The following is a 23,827-nucleotide window of genomic DNA, read 5'->3' as shown; positions in this document are numbered from 1 at the left end:
AATTTTGTATAATTTGGGACTGAATGGTAGCAAGCAAGTTCAATCTCCTCTTAATTTCCTCCTGAATCAGGTTTTGATTGTTTTATTAATTTGAATCATAAAAATGTTTGGTTTTATTCGCCTTTGTGTTATTTGGAAACGAGTTCTGTGAATTTCAAATACACGCCGCTAATGGCTTTCACTAACGGATTATCGTAAGACGAGTAGGAGTTTCTTTCATCCGGTGCTAGACTTCTTGGAATCTGGTGAAAGAGATGTACATGAATACGTGTTCCCTTAGGATATTTAATTTCTGCGTCACAAGAACCTGCCGGCACCAGGAAATCAATCTTGACTCTCTAGTTTACGTTTAAATGACTCAAATTCAAAAGCGATCCCTAAACTGCATACAGCACGAAAACACGAACGAGTACACACGTAACGTTAAACTGCATTCATCAAGATTAACATCCCATCCTTTGAAAGAAAACATCTTGTAACAGCTAAAGTAGCAGCCAATGAACAAACAGGTCTACAACCTCTGATCAAATATTTTCCGAACTGGAGTGAAGAGACCACGACTAGAGCCAGTTCAGATCTCCTGAAGACGACACAATACAATTTACTGAACCGTTTGCCGTTAATTTCAAAACCATGAGATCACCGTTCAGGAGTGACGCGTTACGGAGTAAGGCTGTATGTAGGCCTACATGGACTGTCATCAATATCTGACAAATTACGGGCCCTGTAGGATATACAAAAAACCTCATTTACACTCATAAGTAAAGGGGTCCTTTAAGTATCCATCCATCAAATCTATCTAATCTATTTTTTTCCCCTTGGCACTACAGCCCCAGTGGGCCTAGGCCTACCTCCATGAACTTCTCCGTTCACTTCGGTTTTTCTAGATCTTACACATTCGGTAGGACTCCTTGGCCGGGTGATCAGCTCGTCGCAAGGCTCCTACCTGTATACAAACACAGAAAAACGCACACACACACACACACACTAAACATTCATGCCCTGAGTGGAATTCGAACCCATGATCCCGGTTTCCAAGCGAGCGAAGACAGTACATGCCTTAGACCGCTCGGCTACCGTGACCGGCACCTAATCTATTCTCATATATCTAATCTAATCACTTAAACCTAATCTAATCTAATTTACTCTATTATCTATCTATCTATGGCTCTACAGCCCTTATGGCCATGGCTGCTTTTCCATTTTCTGGATCTTGTACACAGTCGGCAGGATTCCTTGGACGGAGGATCAGCCCGTCACAAGACCGCTACCATCACACAGAACAACACAAACGCAGAATAAACGCAGGCAGACTCCATGCACCGAGTGCTATTCGAAATCACGATCCCAATGTTCGAGCGGGAGAAGACCGCGCGGCAACCGCGATCTGCAACAGGAATGCCAACGGCAAGTGGTGTACTAAATCGGTCCCCTGTCCAAGTACTAGCCACGCTCGATCACTTCCGTGATTGGACGAGAACCGGTGTTTTCAACATGGTATTGCCGTTCGCTCCTTTAAACCATCCAAATCGAATTCAAAATGATAAGACCATTTAGGGCACATCTTTCCGGCCTAAAAGAATACAGCATTGCCCAGTTCGGTTGCCATTACTTTTCGACAGACTTGAGACTAACTGATGATTTTGAATTGCGTTTATTTTCTGTGGTTTATTTCGCGACGCTTTTAGTGTATAGTAAAAAAAAAGCGTCGAATGGAAATATGACCAATGAATGGGAAAGGATCTGAGAGGAAGCTGTCGTGGCCTAAACAAAATAATGTTCCCGGAATTTACCCGGAAGGATTGGAGAAAACCATCACCTTGTGTCAGGTTAACTGGTGTCCGAGTGTGGGTTCGAACCAAGCACCTCTCCGATATAAATCTATAGCTTTATTGTCACATCAATGTTTCGAGAATTTCTTCTCGAGACGCATCTGAATGTTCTTATATTATACATTCAATGAGATCTAAGCCTGTAATTTTCATTTCTTTGCCGCAAGCGTATTGTGACGTATCGACCCATTGCTAGGCAACGACTTCCAGCGAACACACAATAGGAGCCGTGTTCTCTGTGGACCACGTTATAACGTGTTGCTAAGTAACATAATAATAATCGACAAAAACAGATGGTGTTTTCAACGTGGTTCGACAAAACGCTATATAACGACAGTCTGTTTGTAGCTACGGAGCTGGAGGCGGGTTCGAATACATCCACCGTGACCTTGTGAGTCGTAGGAGGCGACGAAAAGGGAAGTCTCAAATTTGAGACAGTAATATATGGTCTCGAGTACCAAGGATCTCGGACACGAGAAAGACTGCGCTGGCAAAGACCAGCAGCATATACAAAAGGCAGACCCGTCCTCTCGCCAGAGAGGGCGCCCACAAAGAAACAAGACCGTAACTGTCAAAGAGTAATCAAGATCTGGTCGCAAGCCCCAGATGGGTGCTTTATGCCAAGACAGACTGGCCGACTGACCGTCGGTCGTGAAATGAGACTCAGACTCAGTTAGAGAGTGCAGATTAGAGAATTTGGAGTTCAGAAGCTGTAGGAGTACAGAACAGTAGATGGAAGAGAACTTGGTCGAGTCTTCGGAATTGGCAGCTGCAGGAATTGGTGAGAAAGGAATTAGACGGTGCCAAGAAGACGTAGTGTGTGAGTTCAAGTGACAGTGAAACTGTGATAAATCCGTTGCCAGGATACGACTAGTCAAGAATGAGAATCCTAGTGCGTGTGCAGCTGTGGACTGTAACGTGTAGAATAGAGATAGCGCGATAATTGCCCGTAGTCCCGAGTTGTGTGAATGTACAAGTGTCAATAAATCCAATCATCCAATCCAGAAGCCGTTATTATTGATCACGGAACTCCGGACACGTGACAATATATTTAACAAATTAGTATAAATAAAAACTATATCACTCGTGTGGAGGCGGGGTCGAATACCTCCACCGTGACCCTGCGAGTCGTAGGAAGCGACGAAAAGGGAAGTCTCAAATCTGAGACAGTAAAATTTGGTCACGAATCCCAAGGGACTGTGCCGGTAAGGACCACCAGCATATACAAAATACAGACCCATCCTCTCGTCAGAGAGGGCGCCCCACGAAAACAAGACCGTAACTGTCAAAAAGCAGTAAATATCTCGTCATGCGCCCCAGATTTGGCGAGACACCAAGAATTACTGACTGACTGACCGTCGGTTGCAATGTGACTTTGATTTGAAAAATTATATAAAAATGTTGTAAAATTTTTTTAAAATGGTGGGCCGCGCTCCCCCTAAACATCAACTGTATGGAAGTGCCGCGATGATCTCAAGAATTATTTAAAATTGGCTCTACTTAATAATTGGCCCGTTTAGACATCAAAAAGGCAAATCTGCTGATATCTGTCCCATCAGTCCTAATTACATTAATAATTTCAATTGTAGAGTTCGTTTATATCTGCATATTATTGTAGGAGTCGTGGCATCACAAAAGTTTGAGAATCTTATGCACTGATATATGTGTATATACTCCACGTTGGAGACAAACTGTAGAGAACAAAATGACATGTGTTCATAACTGTTATGTGAAAAAAGCATATTGAAACCAATGAAGGACATGAAATCACGGAAATAATTTCTTGAATCTGTTTCAATGACATTAATTCTCCCATAAAACTACATGGAATGAGTCCGCAACAGGAGTTAGCACATATTGACACCTTGAGGTTGGTTTAACTATACAGGGACCCACAAGATCGATTCCGAGCGACACCAGAAGTGACATAATGTGTGCAGTTAATGGGCGGTCTGACTGATTTCACTGCCTCGGACAAGAGAGAAGAGAATCTAGATTTTTTTTTATTCCTGCGGAGTTTAATATATTTGTCTAGTTTTGTACGGGCCATCTTGCCGTGTCCAGTAAATTAAGTGACTGTATTTGCACATGACAATCACGTGCGTTACATGACTGGCAGGCATATACACCTGAAAACTTCAACATTTCCAGTCTGTAGATTGTTACGAGGTTTTAAAAGCATTTGAAAATTATGCCTGCACATAAACATTCGTGGCTTAAACCCCGAATTAAAACAGAACAATAAGGGATGTAGTGATGTAAAAAACAAACACCGCGCGCAGGAAAATGCCTATTAACACGAACTGTGAGAGATGACAAAAAAAAAGTAACCCGAGTATTATTTCTGTTTATGTTATTCACACAATGCGAAGTCAACATGCATTTGTTTATACTGCCACGATTTAGGGGTTTGCGCGTGACTTATAAGACGGGTTCTGGATTGGATGATTGGATTTACTGACACCTCATTCACACAACTCGGTACTGCAGGCAATTACAGCGCTCACGCTGGTCTGCAAACGTTACAGTTCACCTTTACACACAAAATCTCTCTCTCTCTCTCTCTGGTTCTCAGCTTTCACTAGTCGTAACCAGGCAGGGGATTTATAACATTCTCACTTAACTTCAAATCACACGTGAAGTTTTCCTGTCACCGCCTAATTCCTTTCTTGCCATTATTCTGCAGTTGCCACCTCCGAAGACTCGACTCAGTTCAATTCCTCGACCCCCAAGCTCATATCCTGGCAGGTTGGCATCTTGAAACTCTACTCAGTTCTTCTCAACTGAACTCTTCTCTATAACCACTTTGCACGGGACCACGCAGGAAACACAGCCTCTCTATTGTTGGGAATATGTTTACTGAGTCGTTGCCTAGCAATGATTCGCTATTCAAGCTTTCGGGAGTCATGTCACAATAAAATCCATCTACAGAAACTGCTGAACTTCTGCCTCCAGTGTGAATGCTTAAGTAATGTTAACCATTCGGGCACTGCTACGGTAGTTCGCTCCCAGTTCTGCAACTCAGCTTTCACTTTTGCTTACAAATTTTTACAAGGAAGGTATAAAAATGTATATTTTCTCTTTGTTCAGACAAGGATGCAAATGTACTTTCTTTTTCTTCGTTTGGCTCATGTGTAACTGTGATCACGTGAGATTTAATATCAAAGGTTGATGGTTCCACCGTTTAATGTGCAACACGTCTTCGTATAAAGTTTACTGAAAGTTATTCGCAAAGAAGACATACCATAACACAACAGGAAGAACAACCCGTCACTTGGCATACATAAGCGCTTAGAGGGGGCCATATATTAATAACCGAAGACACAATAACAGAAGCTCAGGAGTTTCCTCAACCATACTGATCAAAACGTGTAGTGGAAAAGTTTTAAACATTTTAAATTTATGTAATGCGCAAAACTTTTAAAGTGAATAACCTTTAACAAGTTTCATAGAAAGACTTGTTACACGTGAGAGGGTTGAACCAGGAACATTAGATACCAAGTGATGTGCAGCAGAATGCTACAATATAAATAAATTCAATAGTTAAAGGGGCCAAGTGTATTTCTTCCATGCCTCTGCATGAAAAACTATCCCGAATTTAACATCGAGCTAACAAACCTTTCTGTCGATAAGAGTGCTCAAAGACCATTACAATTTGTATCCATAANCGCCTGCATGACATTTCCTCTAGAAACACTCCCCCCCGGAGATCCATAAGTTAATATAATCATATAATCTCCACCTTATCGTGGTGAGGGCGATTGAGTATGCCAAGGACCCTGAGAGCTATACCAGCGGTAGCGTAGCTACTGGCAGGGCCTCCCTTGCTGGACAGGTCAAAGGGTAGGCATCAGACGAAGAGAGACACCAAAAACCAAAAACTGATGCCGGAAGCAGCGTCATCAGCAGCGACTTGAAGCACAGAGGAAATGATGCTCGAGATGGTTCAAGTTCATATAGCAACAGGCGTGACCAGAGTGTTTTGAACGGCTGTCGTACTGCGATGTGGAAAGCAAATGGAAAAACTACCACATTATCACTTTTCCTGGATAGCCTCTTTCCAAAAACAGAGATAGCATGTATGCGAGAGAGCGGCGGATAGAAGTGACCAGAAGACGAGGAAGAAGACGTAAGAAGATGCTGGATGATCTTGGGGACAGAAGAGGATATTTTTATTTGAAGGAGAAAGCTCTAGATCGCATTAAGTGGAGGAACTGTTTTGGAAGAGACTGTGGACCTGTCATCTGACAGATTACTGATGAATGAATGAAATCAATGAAGTTCAAATAATTAATTCATTAGGGAAAGTTAAATTAATCTTCCTATGAAAACAAAAATATAAATTATTTATAAAACACCAAATATTAGGTACAAGAAACTGTATGGGCACTATGGCACTATGCTGCCGAAACATGTCGTGAAGTAACAGATGAAACTGGGTGCACTACAAGACGGCCACTGTATACATATCATGGGAGTACTTACTGTTTTCCTCTTCTGTAACCTTCATTTTTCAAAATGATTAAAATAATTCATTTCGATGGTCTACGACCATAATCCCAGGGTAAATGTTTTCCTAGACAATGAATCAGCTCTCTTTGCTTCAAGGCACTCAGAACGTTGGCCGAACGTGTTTAAGAACAGCAGGAATATGTGTGGTTGGGGAGAATACCTGAACCGAAATGGAGTACCTAACAACAGACGTCAAATGAGGACTATGGAGGACTTTCATAATTTGCATTCCTCACAAAGTAATGCCAGAAAGATCTTACCAGCAGGACGAGGTGGCAAGAGCATGTGGCATGATCAAAGCGAGAAATCCTAAGGGAAAAAAGGACCTCTTGAAATAGCTACGCGTATGTGTGAGGCCATTACTGAAACTGATTAAAGGGAAAAGGTTGGGTTTCTGGGTTAGATTAATCTGGCTAAGGATAGGGGCCAGAGATGGGCTCTTGTGAATATGGTAACGAACCGTCAGGGGGTTCTAGCTGATCCTCTCCTCCAATGAGTTAGGGTTTAGCTTCATGATTTGTAACTTCCATAAACTGTGACGTTACTTTTTATGTTTGTGTTCTCACTGAACTCCACAACGAAAGATACGTATATTTATCCGCGCGCTCCGGCAACTTTCTCTTCGCTGAGAAACTTCACACAAAGCCGGGTCAGACAGATGGGCGGGGTTCACTGGTCAGTTAAAAAGAACAGAAAACAGACCGAAGATGAGCATGTCTTTGTCTACAGAAATAACAAACGAGAAGAATGAATGCAGGTTACGTACGGATAAATGGATTTAAAGACAAGATGCCGACAGGAACCGGAGGTTAAAATTCTTGCTCCTTCAAAGGGGCGTAATTGGCTGGTGTTTGGGTTCACTCCTCTCAAACGGCTTTCACGGAGCAAGCGAAGCGGCACGACTGCCGGACCAAGCTGCAGTATCAGAGCCGTTGCAAGGCCGGGTCTGTGTTTCACAAGGAGGAATTTTCGCTTAAGAATCAAGTTTCATCTCCTGTTTGCTTGCTTATATATTGTCACGTGTATTAGTGACTACAGAAAGGGTTCGGATTAGTAATTTGATTAACCTACCACTTTTTTTTTCTTTTCTGTGGCGCTACAGCCCCAATTTGGGCCTAGGCCTACCTCCATGAAACTCTCCGTTTCACTTCGGTTTACTAGATCTTACACAGACGGTAGGACTCCTTGGGCGAGTGATCAGCTCGTCGCAAGGCCTCTCTACCTGTAGACAAACACAGAAAAATGTACACAAACATTCATGCCCTGAGTGGGATTCGAACCCACGATCCCGGCTTCCGAGCGAGCGAAGACAGTGCATGCCTTAGACCGCTCGGCTACCGTGACCGGCTAACCTACCACTTACAGGTCATAATTACAAATAAGTACAACACTGTTGATGATTTTCACACTACAAATCACTCCACACTAGATCTTCTCAGTCTTCTGTCACTAGCCTTTGTAACAGCTCTCAATAATGGCTATTCTTTTACAATATTTTCACTATCCGTTTCCTGGCAACGGATTTTAAAACAAGAACTATAACAGTCACGCTCCAGATGTCAGTGTACTGCAGCACACATCAAGTCTTCAAATCACAGGCTAACTCTTCCTTTCACAGGCTGACTTTCAAGTCTGAATAGTCTCACTAATTCCTCTGTCACGATTCCTCAATTCGAACCGTTTGCTTCCAATTTCATATCCTGACAGGCTGGCGCTTCGAGCTAGACTGACTGAAACGACCTTCCGTGTCTTTTATAACCACTTGGGACGGACCACAGTATCAAACACATCCTCGTTGCGGACATACAGAAAACACCTGCCTGGATCACATATTATATTGTGTGACGTCATCGCGCGCTCCATAACAACGGTCGGTGCGTGTAATACAGAAAACACTGCTCCTGTATTCTTAGCCGCGAGTGTGCTGCGGGCGTTTCCTAGCAATTGATCTACATATTACAATATTTGATCACTATTTATGAACTGAATAACCTAAAAGTCTATATGACGTCATAATCCAAGAAGATTTCATTGTATTCAGTCGTCGTCAAAGCTTCATGTCGCATAAACTACTTATAACCTTGACCCTGATAGCTTCTGGCTTTCCGTGCCTTACACGGAAATGGCAGGTGGCCACACTTGAGAAACATCTGCCGATAAACCCTGCAGATGAGGCGAAACTCATATGGAGGAACTGCTGATTCATAAACGACCTTAATCCACACGCGTCTTTTTCTGACTCTTGACAGGACGAAGCAATTCTGCATTAGAAATAGCAAATTCTATCTTACACCTTACCACATATAAAGGAATTTGTGGTTTAGTCTTGGCTCATGCCACGGATGTCTCTATAGAATTAAAGTTCTGAACTCAGTAAAACCAATGGGATAGTAAAGCAATATGCATTATAATGAGAGCCATACACATTCCACGTTGTTGTGCTGCTTAAAGGACTTTCGAAATCATGAGGAATTACAATAAACTACGGTGAACAAGCAGACTGCAATGGCGGGCGGAACCATGTTCTAGGCAATAAAAATAGCATTATTAAAAAACATTGACCATGTACAATTTTTCATTTTCATTGGGCAACTCTGGAGTGGCCACATTTGTATCCTGACACACGAAGCCTTGCCATGATACTCCTAAGTGTGTGATGTGTTTCTGATATGCAAGTCTAACGGGCAGGCACGTGGCTGGAAATCAAAATGAACAGAAGTGAAAGTACTGTGAAGAATATGACCATTGCTAGGTAGCGACTCAGTATATACGTTCCAGCAAACACGCAACAATAGGAGCTGTGTTCTCTGTGGGCCATGTCACAACTAGTTGCTAGGTTACAGAACAATTCTGACAACAGAAGAGGCGTTTTCCATGTGGTCTGTGCCACGGCCAGTGCTAGGCAACAGGGCTGTAAACACGCGGCTATAACAGTACGCGCTTAGAGTGTTTGCTAGGCAATTGAAACACTTCCATACAGTAATAGATGTTTCCTAAGTGGTATGTGCCGCGGCTATATGACGAGGTTCCCAGAATAACAGAGTCAGTTGAGATTTCGATCCAGGACATTTCAGTAGGGATTCTTTAGAGAGGCTAATTCATTTCTTCAGAGAATTCGGAAGGCAGTGTAATAGTTGAGTATTCAGTTGTAAAGTGTTAACCAGATAATACTTTGTATTAGCTTTTCCTTGTGCCTTCTATATCCCTTGCCAATCTCATCCCTCTACACGTGTTCACTACAATGATACATATTGATGGTGTTTAAAGAGATAACTTCAAGATGGTCGCTACTGTTTGTACTGCTTTGTATTTTGTTTTCGTTTGTTATAGCAGGTTTTGATTCTATTTCTGTTACTCATCAATGCTACGAGGAAGAGTCAGTAAATAGGTCAAAAATGGATATAAAACGTAAAACAGGAGATATTCGAGCCTGAAAAAAGAACATTTATTTTTTGACATATCATCCAACAACACTGATACGCTTGTCCTATTTCTTTACCAGTGTGTCGAAACCCTCAGAATAGAAGTCTTTTTGTCTGTTGTCTCAGCCACATCCGCACCTTGTCGGGCATAATCTGCGACTTCCGAACGTCTTTCAGAGGATTTCTGGACCCAGTTGTAAACCGCTTTACGCGACAACTATTTCTCACTGTAAACAGGAAATATTTCTTTATGAATATCCTTTGCATTTAGTACTTTTCCCACAGAAAAATGCACAACAGAACGCTACTCTTCGGTAGTACATCCTCAAGCACGGTCGCCATTTTAACTACTAAAACCTGCCTCTGAACATGTGCTTGCGCGTCTGCTACCTAGACTGCCATGAAGCTGGACCGTGCTGCTACCTAATGATACATATAGGAAACCTATTACGTCCCTTCCAGCTGTTTTACTTCCACATGTTACCTATTTACTGACTCTTCCTCGTATTATGTTTTCTACGCGTCAAACTTGACATCTCAGATCGATTTATGAAGTCGACACTCACAGCTACTTGAGGAACAGAAAACCAAAGCCCTTAACAGTCCGAATTCTCTTGCACAAAAGAAGGGATGTTAGTGTGAGAAACCAGACACTGTTTACGCATCGCGATCCTGAGACAGCTTTCAATTTATAAGGGTCTTCGCATTATAAAAGCACCTTTTAATTCAGAACACACGCCACATATTATTTCCAAGGTTAAGATAATCATTCTGATAGCTTCATTTACTTAACATTCTAGTGTCCCTATGTGTTGATATATGTTACTACTTGTCGTAAGTTCGAATGCCAAGATAGGAACTGCTGGACTCTTTGGCCTGTGTCCCCGTTGTGTTATAGCAGTCACTTGTTTATATATATTCGATGAGAAATTATTTTTACGACTTGTTACCGTCGCCATATAAATTTACATATTGTAACTATGAACTCCACTTCGCTTACCTACAGTCCAATCATAATAAGCAGCTTCGAAAAATACAAATATACAGGCTTCAAAGTGATCTTTTAAACAAATATTTCTCATCAAATTTATGAATGTAGACGGCAGAGAGACCTCTATTGACACATCCACGTACCAATAGAAATTTTTACCCGAAACCCGCGCGTGCGCACTCAAAATCTCAAGCTGATCTATTAGATTTAAGGATATAAAAATATACAGCTCAATCTGGTTTTATGACGATTTTATTGGTAGGAATAATCAAGCCAATAGGCGACATTTTATATATGTAAAACACATTACGGCATGTTACCAAGAGAAATATGTTTCGAAATAGGAATAAGAGATTGGTTTGACATGTAGACTTGACATACCTTCACGTAAAACTAACAAACATAATGAAAGATAAAAAAATTAATTCGTGCTCTATTGGGTCAAATGCACATTCAAAAGGACTGAACGAATCAGGTGATGATCTGTAGCGCTGCATTTCATTAAAATTACGCTATATAAATGCTTCAGACGTCAGTTGGACGTTATATTCGCTTTTCTTGTACCCAGAGTTATCGCTAAGAAGCGAAACAAATTTCGCGCTTTCTTCACATAAAGTATGGCATATAGATGAAAATAAATATCTTTGGTTGTCACGCAATATTGTCCGGTACATGTTTACTGCCGTTCCCCCGAAACTTCGGTAAATATCTACCAGACTAGACGAGGTCACATCCCACAGAGTTATGAGAAACAAGGGTTTATAATACTATATAAGGTTTAGTCTTTTCGAACCGTAAAATTCAAACGACCAGAGGCGAATTCTCTCTAGACTCACTACTGTTGTCACGTGTTTTGGTGTCTATAGACAGGTTTTGTATTTGATGATTGGATTTATTGCACCTTATACATTCACACAAGTGGACTACAGGCGATACAGCACTATCGCTATTCTACATATTTTGCAGTTCACCATTGCACATGCATTAGGATTCCCAGTCTTCAATAGCCATATCCTTGCAACGAATTTTTCACAGTCTCGCTGTAATTTCATATCACACGTGGAGTCTTCTTTTCACAGCCTAATTCCTTTCTTGACATATCTTCTCAGTTACCTTCGACTGCCCTCCCCAGAGCTCGACCCAATTCTAATTCTAGTCAAAGTCACGTTGCAACTAACGGTCAGTCAGTAAGTCTTAGTGTCAAGCTCCCAAGATATTTGTTACTGTTTGATGGTTACGGTCTTGTTCTTCTGAGGCGTCCTCTCTGACGAGAGGACGGGCCTGTCTTTTATATATGCTGCTGGTTCTTGCCAGCGCAGTCTTTCTCGGGCCCGAGTTCCTTGGGACTAGCGACCATATTTTACTGTCTCAGATTTGAAACTTCCATTTTCGTCGCCTCCTACGACTTGCAGGGTCATGGTGGAGGTATTCGACCACGACTCCACACGGGTGTTTGATTCTAGCTACGTGTGATCCTCGTTATATAGCCTCGAGGCAGCCCACAGAAAAAAACCGCTTCCTCAATTTTGCGAAGGCGTGTTTACAGGTCCTTGGAAATTTTTAAAGAACAGACAGCCAGGTGTGCGTTATTTAATGCTCCGGCCGTGCCATAGCTCAAGCGGTTAGTCGCAGGCTTTCCACCGCGGCGGCCCGGGTTCGATCCCGGGTCTGGTCAAGTGGGACTTGTGGTGGACAAAGTGGCGCTGGGAAAGGTCTTCTCCGAGTATTTCGGTTTTCCTTGACAATCTTCATTCGGCCCGGGTTCGATCCCTCATCCTGACCTATCATCTGGGGCTGGTACAATAGGCCAGAAGTGGCGGCAGTACAAGGGACTTAGTCCCACCCCACTACCAATAAAAAACAAAAATATTTAGTGCTCAATCAGATAACCATTACTCGCGCCCACTTTGCAACTGGCGTTTGAGACGTTAAGCATGTACTTTAACAAATAAGAATCGCACTGAATCGAATAATATATTGATATCTTTAGAACGTGAATTTTTTATATTAGCCATGGTTCATCTAATCATTAAAATAATAATTGTATTCACTGTAAATGTACGAATTTTATTTTTATCGTTTCAAATAATAACTCTCAAATGTGTTGATGGAATGATTGTTATAATGACGAACACTGTCTGTTCTGTACTTTGTTTAAGTGTGTTTTGTTTCTTATCTTTGCTCTTGCTCACTTCCCAACTAGGCTTTGGGTTGTGCAGTGACTATATAAAAAAAAACAAGAAAATTCCGGCTATTATATCGAACTTACGAGGAGATTTCTTCTATAAACGCGGGATGCCGTTCCTTCGGTGTCTCTCTCAGTCAATACTAAAATACTGTTTACTTGAAACTTCTATATGTTACTAAAAATCAGAGTCGGACTACAGAACTTAGACATTTATCAAGTTGGCAATAGGAATGTATCCAATTATTATTAATAAGAGAAAAACAAACAAACAAGGAATGATGGGAGAAATCAATGCCTTTAGTAAGTGGTAAAGGGACTACTTTGTAAGATTTGAGGTTTTCACGGCGCTGACTATGAAGAAAGCCGTCCTCTGGGATGTGGCGCCATGTAGATATTGTGTTAACCGACGTTTCGGAGGAACGTATCGCCTCTATATTCAGGGTAGAAGACAAGAAGAAATCACCTACACCTGTTCACACTGGTTCGCTCGCGGATTTCTTCTTGTCTTCTACCCTGAAGATGGAGGCGACACTTTTCTCCGAAACGTCGGTTAACACAATATGTACACGGCGCCACATCCCAGAAGACGGCTTTCTTCAAGGGACTACTTTGGTTATAAAGCCACTGGAAAATTCCGACGATAGCTACACTCAAAGAGTACCATATTTGAATTGACTGGTAACATTTTTAGGTGCAGTATACCGACCATGATTTGAATTTGAAGGACTTGCTTTTCACACCTCCTTTAGGATGTCGTCATGAAGGTTCAAGCAAATCATGAATTACTGGAACTGCATGGGACATGCTAACTGCTGGTGTATGCTGAATGTATCTAATATGACAGTCTATTAGAAGCTAAAACAATCCTAAAATGTGGCAAAGTTTAAATAAGTGGGTATACCAGAAATAAAGAGAAACTGCATCCACAGACAGATTAAGATCATACTAAAGTTTGCGAATGCTTGTTACGGTTTGTTTAAGAATAGTCACTCTTCCCGTCTGCTTTCTAAACACGTAAAGACCAATACATACGTAACTATAAATTTCCTGCCACCTAAAAGGACAGCTTTTCAAGTTGGAACTGACAGATAACCCAACTTATGAAAGGTACCTACAAGAAAACGAATCAGCCACACACACATCCTGTGAGCTTGTGAGGCCATAGCTTATTTAAGATTTCGTCACTTGGGTCAGTTTTTTATGGAACCCAGTGACTTTTATGACGTCTCCATAAGCAGGGTCCTATACTTTATTAAAAGTGTAGGATTAATAAGGACGACCGCTTCTGTGGTCAGCGTTCCTGGCTACAGATCCAGAGGTCCGGGTTCGATTCCCGGCGCTACCAGATATTTTTGGAGAAGTAGTGGGTCTGGAACGGAGTCCACTCATCCTCGTCATGATAACTGAGGAGCTATTTCAAGGAAATAGCGGCTCTGGTCTAGAAAACCGAAATTAACGGCCTTGGGGATTCGTTGCGCTGACCACGCGACACCTTCTATCCGCAAAAGTTGGCACTAAACTTCGCCGAGAAGCGGCGGTCGCTCGGTCGGTATAGTTCGCTTGCGGACTGAAATCACGGAGTAGGATTAATAAAGGGATAATCTAAGGGGAAACACAATAGATCATTGAAGGTCGTAGTGCGGGAGCCGGCTTTTATGGCCCACCCCTTATATACATTACATTACATTACATTACATTACATTACAACTATAAATTTCACTTCTCGCATCAAGGGAGGAAGAGCACAGATGAAGTTATTTGAGAATGGGGTAATGTGAGAACATAGACCTGAGAGAGAGAGAGAGAGAGCGAGCGGAAGTAACAGGAGGGTGGATAATACTGCACAATGAGGAGTTTCATAATCTGTGCTCTTCACCGAATACTATCAGAATAATAAAGTCGTACAAGAGGACAGGGTATGTAAGAAACACGGAGCGATAAACATCTTCTAACTGAAAACCTGAAGGTACAAATCACTCGACCACGTAGGGGTACTTCACTTTGTAAATTGGATTCATCTGGCTTAGGACAGAAGCTAATTCTACGTTCTTGTGGACAAGGGTATAAAGCATATATAAGTCCATAAAAGGCGGGAAATTTTTTGAGTTGTTGAACGACTATCAGCATCTCATAAAGGACTCAGCTCTATACAGTAATCGATCTATAAAGGTGAGGTAAAGCTGTCCTTGTGTTTAACTAATTAAGGCGTAGGTGGAAGTGGATGTATAGATCCATGTTTTCTTGACCTCGGCAATGGTTGGAGGTGGGTGGTTAACTTCACGCTCCTGCCGCTTTAGCCCAGGGGAAATAGTCTCCGGTACCCATTGGATAGGAGACTGGGTGGGCCCCAGAACCGGTCTGGACGACGTGGAGAGGAGAAAATTCTTGACCCTACCGGGACTCGAACTCCGACCCCTCGGTCGTCCAGCCCGTAGCCAGTAGCTGTACCGACTACGCTATCCCGGCTCCTGCAATGCAGACAGTTCAAGCAGCTGTAGTGTTTCGGAGACGAAGCAAGTGAACTGACGGACTTACGGAATCTGTCGGATTTGTCGTCGTCTGCGAGGACGCGCCCCTCCATGTCCACACGCACGTCGCTGCTGCTGCAGTCATTGTAAAGGCGCACGGATCGCACCATGGAAGGCACCGCTCCGCAGATCACCACCTGCCAACACAAGAGAGTAGAGGCTGTAACAAGACGGCGCAGACACAACTTAAAACTCGGCCTTTATCACTAATCGCATCTCGCAAACCCCAATTCTATACAAATTATCGAGCAAGTTGGCGAAAGTGGTGCCCAGTTGCCACTTCGGAAGAACTGGACACGTTGTTTTCCTCAGTTCATCTAGCCAAATGGTAAGATAGGGCCTTAAATTACTCCACATTTTCAAATTATTATTCACTGCCATGCAAATATAGGTCTATGGTCTCAGTTAATGCCAGGGTCGTTAAACTAACCGCTAAACAAAGTATTGTTGCATCGATGCACGAAGTTCTGGACAAGACATTTGGACAGACCGATAGACTGATACGATCACTTACAAATGCATTCATTTTATGCACTTTATGCAAACGACACAAAAAATAACAAAATACTTTTAATTCTCCAAATGAAATTCAATAATTATTTAACTTAAGAACGAACAAGTGGAAAGTGAAAGATATTACACAAAGAGAACCTTCGCTGCCTTTACAATTCAATTAATATTATTACGTTAAACAAACACAGGATACAATAACTAGCTAACAATGTTGACAGCATCAATGGGGGGGGGAGGGAGAAAAAGTGGAAATATTGACTCGTATTTGTTTTGGAAGGCTGGGTGATGTGAAGACAATATTACAATGGATCTTAGCGAAACAGGTTTCGAGACTGTGAACCTGTAACTGAATCCGGGTTGATGCGTCTTCAATGTATTTCCTCCCCCCCCCCCAAAAGTACGTGCCTGTATTTAAATCGAAAATAGGTTTGTTCTGTTGCAGGCGAGTTATACTCGTATGAAAGTGAAAGAGACTTTCTGAGTGCACGAAGAATCACTGTAAAGCGAGCACAGCATCATTCGCGTCGTATGATTTGTGCCGGCAGTTTTATCTGGGTTTCAATTGAAGATAGGAAAGTGTAAACTAGCATAAAACAAAATATAAAACGGATTATATGATACAGTCAGTAGCTACTGCGATATGCATAGAAGAATATTTAATTTACATTCCATTCTTAGGCTGAAGACGGTATCTAAACTGCATGTTTCACACTCACCCGACTTATACAAGAGGAAGATGATCGCGAATTGTAGGCATGCAATGATCTGGAAGGAACCACTAATCATCTATTCAAGAACGTCGTTTTGATATTCCTCTATAAAATGTGAGAAATCCAAGAAAACCCTCTTCTATCAGGATGGTCAGTAACCTTCTAGAAATTCTCTTTGCGGAACGCAAAACTTCATTACCGCATTCACAATAGCCAATCACAGAACCAAAGCCTAAGCCAGTTATATCCAATCCATACCCTCACACCCTACCTCTTTAAGTTCGACATTATTAATATTCTTCTAGGTAAGTCTGGATGCTGAAAGTGGTCTCTCCTCTTCAAGATAAATTCTGCATACATTTCTTTTGTCCCCTTTAAGTGCTATATTCCCCGTAAATGTCACTGTCCTTAATCTAATCATCCCCGCAGGTACATAGCCCACGCTCACTCATCCAGTTTTTAAAATTAATTTTATTATTATCCTCTCGACGAACCCAAGTGTCTCAAATGATCTGTTACCTTTATGGTTTTCGATTAAATTCTGACAGCATTTCCCATTGTTTCATGAGTTCTGCATGGCTTCAAAATTATCCTCAGTCTATGTTCTTCTACAGAGGGATCCATGGTCGATACTGACGCAAAAACAGGTACAATTACAATTAGTATATGATGTTGGTTTAGTGATCCGTTACACTGACCACACGACACCCTCTAACTGCTAAAGTTGGCGCTAACTTCGCCGACAAGCGGCGGTCATGCAGACTACAGGTCACGGAGTTTTGTTTCTTATTTGTTGGTTTGGCTCATGATGATAGCGACTGGAGGCAAGGAAAATGTAAGGCAGATAATATTTTATCTATCTAACTACTGAAACAGTGACACTTGGTGGAATTCTACATTTTCATTTATAAACGGAGTGTAAGGGTAAGAATGCCCTCTATAAAATATATTAATTCATTCATCAATGGCTCTACAGCCCTTTTTTGGGCCCTGGCCTCTTCTTTAGTTCCGTAATCTTTTTTACACAGACGGTAGGACTCCTTGGACGAGTGATCAGCCCGTCGCAAGTCCGCTACCTACACAGAACAACATAAACATAGCATAAAGGCGCACACAGACATCCATGTCTTGAGTGGGATTCGAACCCACGATCATAGCGTTCCAGCTAGCGAGGACAGTTCATACCTTAGACCGCGCAGCCAGCGTGAACGGTAGGTATAAAGACATGATTAATTTACGTCATCTTAATGTTTTCAATCAGAATATGGCAATATGCGAGTTTCTGAGCCCATCTTATTGTCACGTGTGTTAGTGACTTTCAACGCGGGTTTGGCTCGATGAGTGGATTTATTGGATGTTCACAGGCGGAAATACAATTAATTATAACATTTTCAGTGTTACTGTGACTATATCACTTGGTAACTGCGAACAATGATAACACTCTAAATCAGGCATGTCAAACTCAACTGGTACAGAGGGCCACCTCAGCCCTATAAATAATAGTCCAGGGCCGCACTTCAGATTAGAAATATACATTTGATTTTGATACAAGGAAATTTAATTCTATCTATTGTTTAGGAATAATTTCAATATAATTACCTAAAGTGGAACACTTATATTTTGCCCACAAATCAAAGATGTAATTTTACCTTCTATTTCACAACAGAAATAAGCGATTTCCCATTTTTCTTGAAAAACACGGGGCTCACTTTCAATAGTTCTTTTTTTGCTACTTGAATTTTTTGAAAGTGACATTGCCCTTTAAAAGTTACTGTACATATACAAGAAAACTCGTAGTTGATAATTTAATGTTTAATTATAACCCTTATACGTTCATCACAATGTAACATCACCACCTGTCGCTGTGTGAAAATGAACTGAATGACAATGTACAAGAGACTAGCGGACTAATAGGAAGGTGTATCTTGCCTCAATGGTCTTAAAAGTGAAAGTTTGCTAGAAGCCCATTAGACAATGGCTGGGGGTTGCAAGCTAGTTTTCAAGGTAGAAATCCCTTGCACTTGTCTGTCAGTTGCCGCCCTCCTTGCATTCTTACTACGCCTCCAAAAGGGATTCTTGGAAATACTTGGGATGGTGAGGCTGTGCGGATTAACCTTTTGAGATATAATAGTTTGTCCTTCACGAACTTTACAAACCGTTAGTTGGACAAACCCTTCTGCAATTCTTAGAATTACTTTTCCTGCAGCCTGTAAATTTATGTCTGAGTGAGACTTCTTGTCTTCTGGTCTGTTGGAAAATTGTCTTTACAAAAAATATTTCTACTAAAATTTTAATATTCATTTTAATATCAATTGGCTCTAAAAGTTGAGGGGCCGCATGTTTGACACGGTTGCTCTAAATGTTACTGTAACTACGCCACTTCGCTTCTGGCTTCAGTGCCTGTCTGTCTTCTGTTCCTTGCTGACTTCTTCTGACACTATTTGGATCTCGCTGGAACTCCTGACTCAACGTATCCTTTCTCGGTTCTTCTTTCATCTGCGTGTGATTCTTACGTTACGACCGACGGTCAGTCGACCAACCTCTCTTGGAATAAAACACCCATCTGGGGCTTACGACCAGAATTTTATTACTGTCAGACACTTGCGGTTCTGTTGATGTGGGGCGCTCTCTCTGACGAGAGGACGGGTCTGTCGTTTACAACTGTTGCTAGCACTAGTCTGACAAATTGTTCCCTTGTTATAATGTTTCGGCGGAAAGTGTAGAAGTCACCTCTTTCAACAGCACAGTTATTGTGTTCTTAACAGTCACTGTGTTTTGAACGATTATTTGAGTTGGATAACGGCTTTTAATAGTAAACGTTACACTGCATGCAGCGAATCACTAGAACCGTTGCGTAGCAGTGGGTGTCTATTCTTGAACGCTTGGGAACCTGTTTACCTATTCGTTTCTTGAAACGTCGCAATCTATGACAATATTAATTCGTAGTAGTTTCTATCAAGTGCAACAAATTTAATATTTCACGTGTACTATTTTCTGTAGTCCGCTGAAAATCAACAGACTTTTGGAGGAACATATTTCCCCCGTTTTCAGGGTCGAAAAATAAGCCGAACTTGATACCAGTGTGAGTGTAGGTGGTGTTATATCCCTGAAGAGAGCGCTCTTCATAACCACGGCTGTGGGAACCTGAAGTCATACATCTATTGCACCTGATGGACACTACTACCAATTCACGTATTTAGAAGTTTAACGGCTCAGGCTGTCTCTTATACAAAGAATCTGAGCTTATTGCTTATTCACATAGACAACAATAATTTCGGAAACCTCTCATTATAATTATAATTATAATTTATAATTTATTATTCAGCATTGTGAAATATATTAGGATTAATTCACTTCTTTATAGTGTTATACTGAAGCTTCACGAACATCTCCAGAGAGGAGGAATTTAAATGTGTACTGGGTATTCCCCAGTTACACGACTTGTGGTATTAAGTAACTGAACTGACATGCATTTTTTATTTAACCTTATTATAGAAAAATCTACCTTTTCTAAGGTAATAAAAAATTACAAATGACAATACTGTCACGTATATTCGTGACTATAGACGGGGTTTAGATTTCTTAATAGATTTATTGACCACTTAATGGTCCATAACTACAAATAACTAAATAAGTCTCACTGGTTACACATTCTTCGCCTTGGGTCTTAATGGTTATATTTGCATTTTTAAATATCATTTACAACAGAAACTGACACGCTCCGTTTTGCTGTTATTCTCGTTTCCTAATCCACAAGATACGAATACAGAACCTTTAAGAACTTAGGCGACGAATTAACAGGCACAGAGTTTTCAGACAATCGAAGTCATAACACTGTGTCCCTCCTTAATGAAGTGTACGCTTCCTCACAGCTAAAAGCGAAGGTTGCCATGGAAACACGAGGTAACAGTGACCAAGATGTCCTCGTTACACTTTCATTTCGTGTATACCTGTAGATGCACGATACAGCACTGCGTCTAGTGCGAAGAGACCACGGCCCTCAGCCTTCTCTGACGCCAAGACCGGTAAAACTGCCGTGTTTCTTTTTTCTGTTATTTTGCGGGAAGTTGTGAGGATTTGTGAGGCGTCATGTCGTACAGCAGGATAGCCGATTAATTGGAAAGGATGCGGCCCGACTGAGGTACTATCCTGGCATTCCCCTGAAGGCACTGAGGAAAATCACAACGCCCCGGTCAGGACAGCCGGTGTCCCGGCAGTGATTCGAACTCTTACCTACTTAATACAAGTCTATAGATTTACCCACAGACCAGCCTTTTCGGTGCACGATTTGCCATGGACCAGCAACTTACTCTGTCTCACACAGTACACAACAAAACGAATCTATACACATAGATCTTACCAGCACGTCCAAGTTTATTTACGATCTAATCATTAACAGCTCAAGTTCCAAGGATGAGAGGCGGAAAGAACTGGCCCAGGATCGTGTCAGCTGGCGGGCTTTGGTATTAGAAGTGTTGAACCTTCGGGTTCTGCTGTCATGGCATTTGTTTCTACGTTCATTAACGGTTCCATATGCCATATGAATGCTTTCCATTCGTTCTAAGCAGTCAGTGCATAACACGAAAACCTGACGGGAAGGTCGTGCTGTTTGTACGCCCCGAACTTCCGTATGTTCCATCTACCACAGCAACTGACGGATTTCGAAATTGGTCTTCGAGATGCACACATAAAGTAGTCACATTTCTCAGTGTTCCTGTTTCGTACCAGATACGTTTGGATTCGATTCTCAGCCCGGGTACGGCTGTTCTGATCAATGTTCCTCACTACATTCAGGTCAAGTAAGACGGACCCTACTTAACCTTAAATAATCCCAGGCCCTCTTATTCTACACAATTCCAGATTCATAATTATCCTCCCTTTTGACCTTACGAAACCGACAGTTGATACAACGTCGTTATAACACGAATGAAACTTAACTATTTTCATAGAATTAATTTTTCCGATAGCGCAGTCGGTATAGCGACTGGCTACGGGCTGGACGACTGAGGGGTCGGATTTCGAGTCCCGGTAGAGTCAAGAATTTTCTCTTCATGTCGGCAAGACCGGCTCCGGGCGTTACCCAGGCTCCCATCCAATGGGTACCGGGGGGCTATTCCCCCGGGGGTAAAAGAGCCGGGCCGTGAAGCTGACCACTCATCTCCAACTAGTGCCGGGGTCAAGAAAATGTGGATATATACCTCCACTCTCCCATAAGTCTTCATGGCATAGTGCGTAATTAGTTAAGCACAGGGACAAATTTACTTTTTCATATGTTAAATACGTATCTTAATTGTAAAGTTTTCCTTTGTTATGGTANACCCCCCCCCCCCCCCATAGAGATTGTCTGACACAAATATATCGGGGTTTTAACAACATATAATAAACACAAGGAAATAAACAAAATATAGGTCCAGTGACTGAGGTTAGCTCTTCCTAAGGGACCCAACATAGTAGGTGTCTCATCACCTGAAGACAAGATCTATTTTCCGAAATGTTGCGTTCTCTAGCTTCTATAATACCGGAAGATGGACAAAGTCCAAAACCCAGTAATTCTAAGATATATTCAGACGGTAATCTAAGTCTAATCCTATCTTACCTGCCTACACATCAACGGCCGAATGTCATTTGGGTTCGTTTCGCACCGCTATGGCCACGAAGATAATACAAACATCCACTTATGGGCAGTTGAATTTCTGCTGGTCCTCGCTAGTAGAGTGATTCTTAGTTACGAGTTCCGCGAGACTCATGAACATATGACAGCCCAAATATCCAGTCTCTACATGCCAAAATATGAAGATCGTAGAGGAAGTGGACTTACCATCAGGAGACACAACAACTTCGCTGAGACGGCAAGCTGAGGTAACCTGCAACAATAAAACAAAACCTCCATCACCGCGGGTGGCAGAAATTGCATTTTAAAACAAGCGAAACTGTACCTAATTGACTGGTCACTCATTAGAACATGCCCCGCCATAGTAGCATTGTAGCGTACACAGAGTTGCTAAGGCGAATAAGACGTGGCACTACGAAATAAAAAACCCACAATATGACCATATTCAGAGGTACTTTAATCCATTCCTTATCCATAAGATTATCTCTAACACCCTGCTACCCCTTGATCTCCAAGTGATTTTTCCATGCCCCGCCCATCTAATACCCCTCCTTTCGATCACCCTGTAATATTTGACGAAGAGAAATAATTGTAACCCTCTGCAAGTATCCCTATTTTTTTGTAGTGGTGGGAGGGTTTGCGTGGTCATATGATAGTGAAGGTTATGCCGGCGGTAGCGTAGCTATTGGTAGGTCCACCATGCCGGACAGAACAAAGGTGATGACCCAGACAAAGAGGATACCCTGGTCATGCAAGTTGGGGGGGGGTTAGGCGTGGGGCTGAGAAGCTTTTAACAATTGTGGCAGGACGGAAAGCGCTAAAACGACCTAGCAAAGTCAGTGCTTCACGAGCGGAAACCTGGAACGTGCTGTCGCTATATGGGAGTGAGGCACTTCCGGAGGGTACCCGACGAGCAGGCAGACCTGCTATCAGGTAGCTGGATTCAGCTGAAGATCTGAAGAATTTGGGAGTAGAAATTGGAGACGAAAGTCACAGGATCGGGACCAGTGGAGGGCAATCGTAAGAGAGGCCAAGTTTCATCATGGGCTGTAGCGTCAGCAGGAGCAAAAGAAAAAGAAGAAATAACAATTATGATGCCCCTCATTATGATTTCTCAATTCTTTTCTTATTTCCTGTCTGTAAGTAAAGTAAAGTAAAGTAAAGTAAAGTTGTTCCTGTGCTTAACTAATTAAGCACTATGCCATGAAGACGTGTGGGGGAGTGGATGTATAGATCCACATTTTCATGATCTCGGCATTAGTTGGAGGTGAGTGGTGAGCTTCACGCCCCTGTCACTTTTTTCTTTCACTGACTCTACACCTCCCTAAGGCCTTGGCCTCTGATTTTGAGTTTCATGATCATTTTACGGAGGGTAGGATTTCTTGAACGAGTGATCAGCCTGTCGCAAGGCCGCTACCTACACACAGGACAACATAAACACAGAATAAACACATACACATACCAGATATCCATGCTTTGCCTGGGATTCGAATCCGCGATCCCGACTTCCGAGCGAGCGA

At 42.0% G+C, this 23,827-nt stretch overlaps 1 protein-coding gene across 6 annotated transcripts in view; it reads right to left on the bottom strand.

The window, feature by feature from the left end:
• Window positions 1–23,827, bottom strand: part of LOC111874816 (fibroblast growth factor 17) — a 392,936-nt gene that overhangs the window by 19,688 nt on the left and 349,421 nt on the right. For all 6 annotated transcript variants that reach the window (XM_033755613.1, XM_023870626.2, XM_033755612.1 and 3 more), the window contains 2 exons: window positions 22,515–22,560; window positions 15,481–15,610 (listed from right to left, as the gene is read on the bottom strand). In XM_033755613.1, the coding sequence (XP_033611504.1) occupies window positions 15,481–15,610; window positions 22,515–22,517 (133 nt within the window). In that variant the 5' untranslated portion in view covers window positions 22,518–22,560. The remainder of the gene's footprint in view (window positions 1–15,480; window positions 15,611–22,514; window positions 22,561–23,827) is intronic.

The sequence above is a fragment of the Cryptotermes secundus genome, unplaced genomic scaffold, assembly GCF_002891405.2.
Source record: "Cryptotermes secundus unplaced genomic scaffold, Csec_1.0 scaffold27, whole genome shotgun sequence".
In the NCBI taxonomy this organism is placed as follows: Eukaryota; Metazoa; Arthropoda; class Insecta; order Blattodea; family Kalotermitidae; genus Cryptotermes; species Cryptotermes secundus.
Note: the sequence above shows the minus strand (reverse complement) of the source record. Positions and strands in the feature narration are given on the sequence as shown.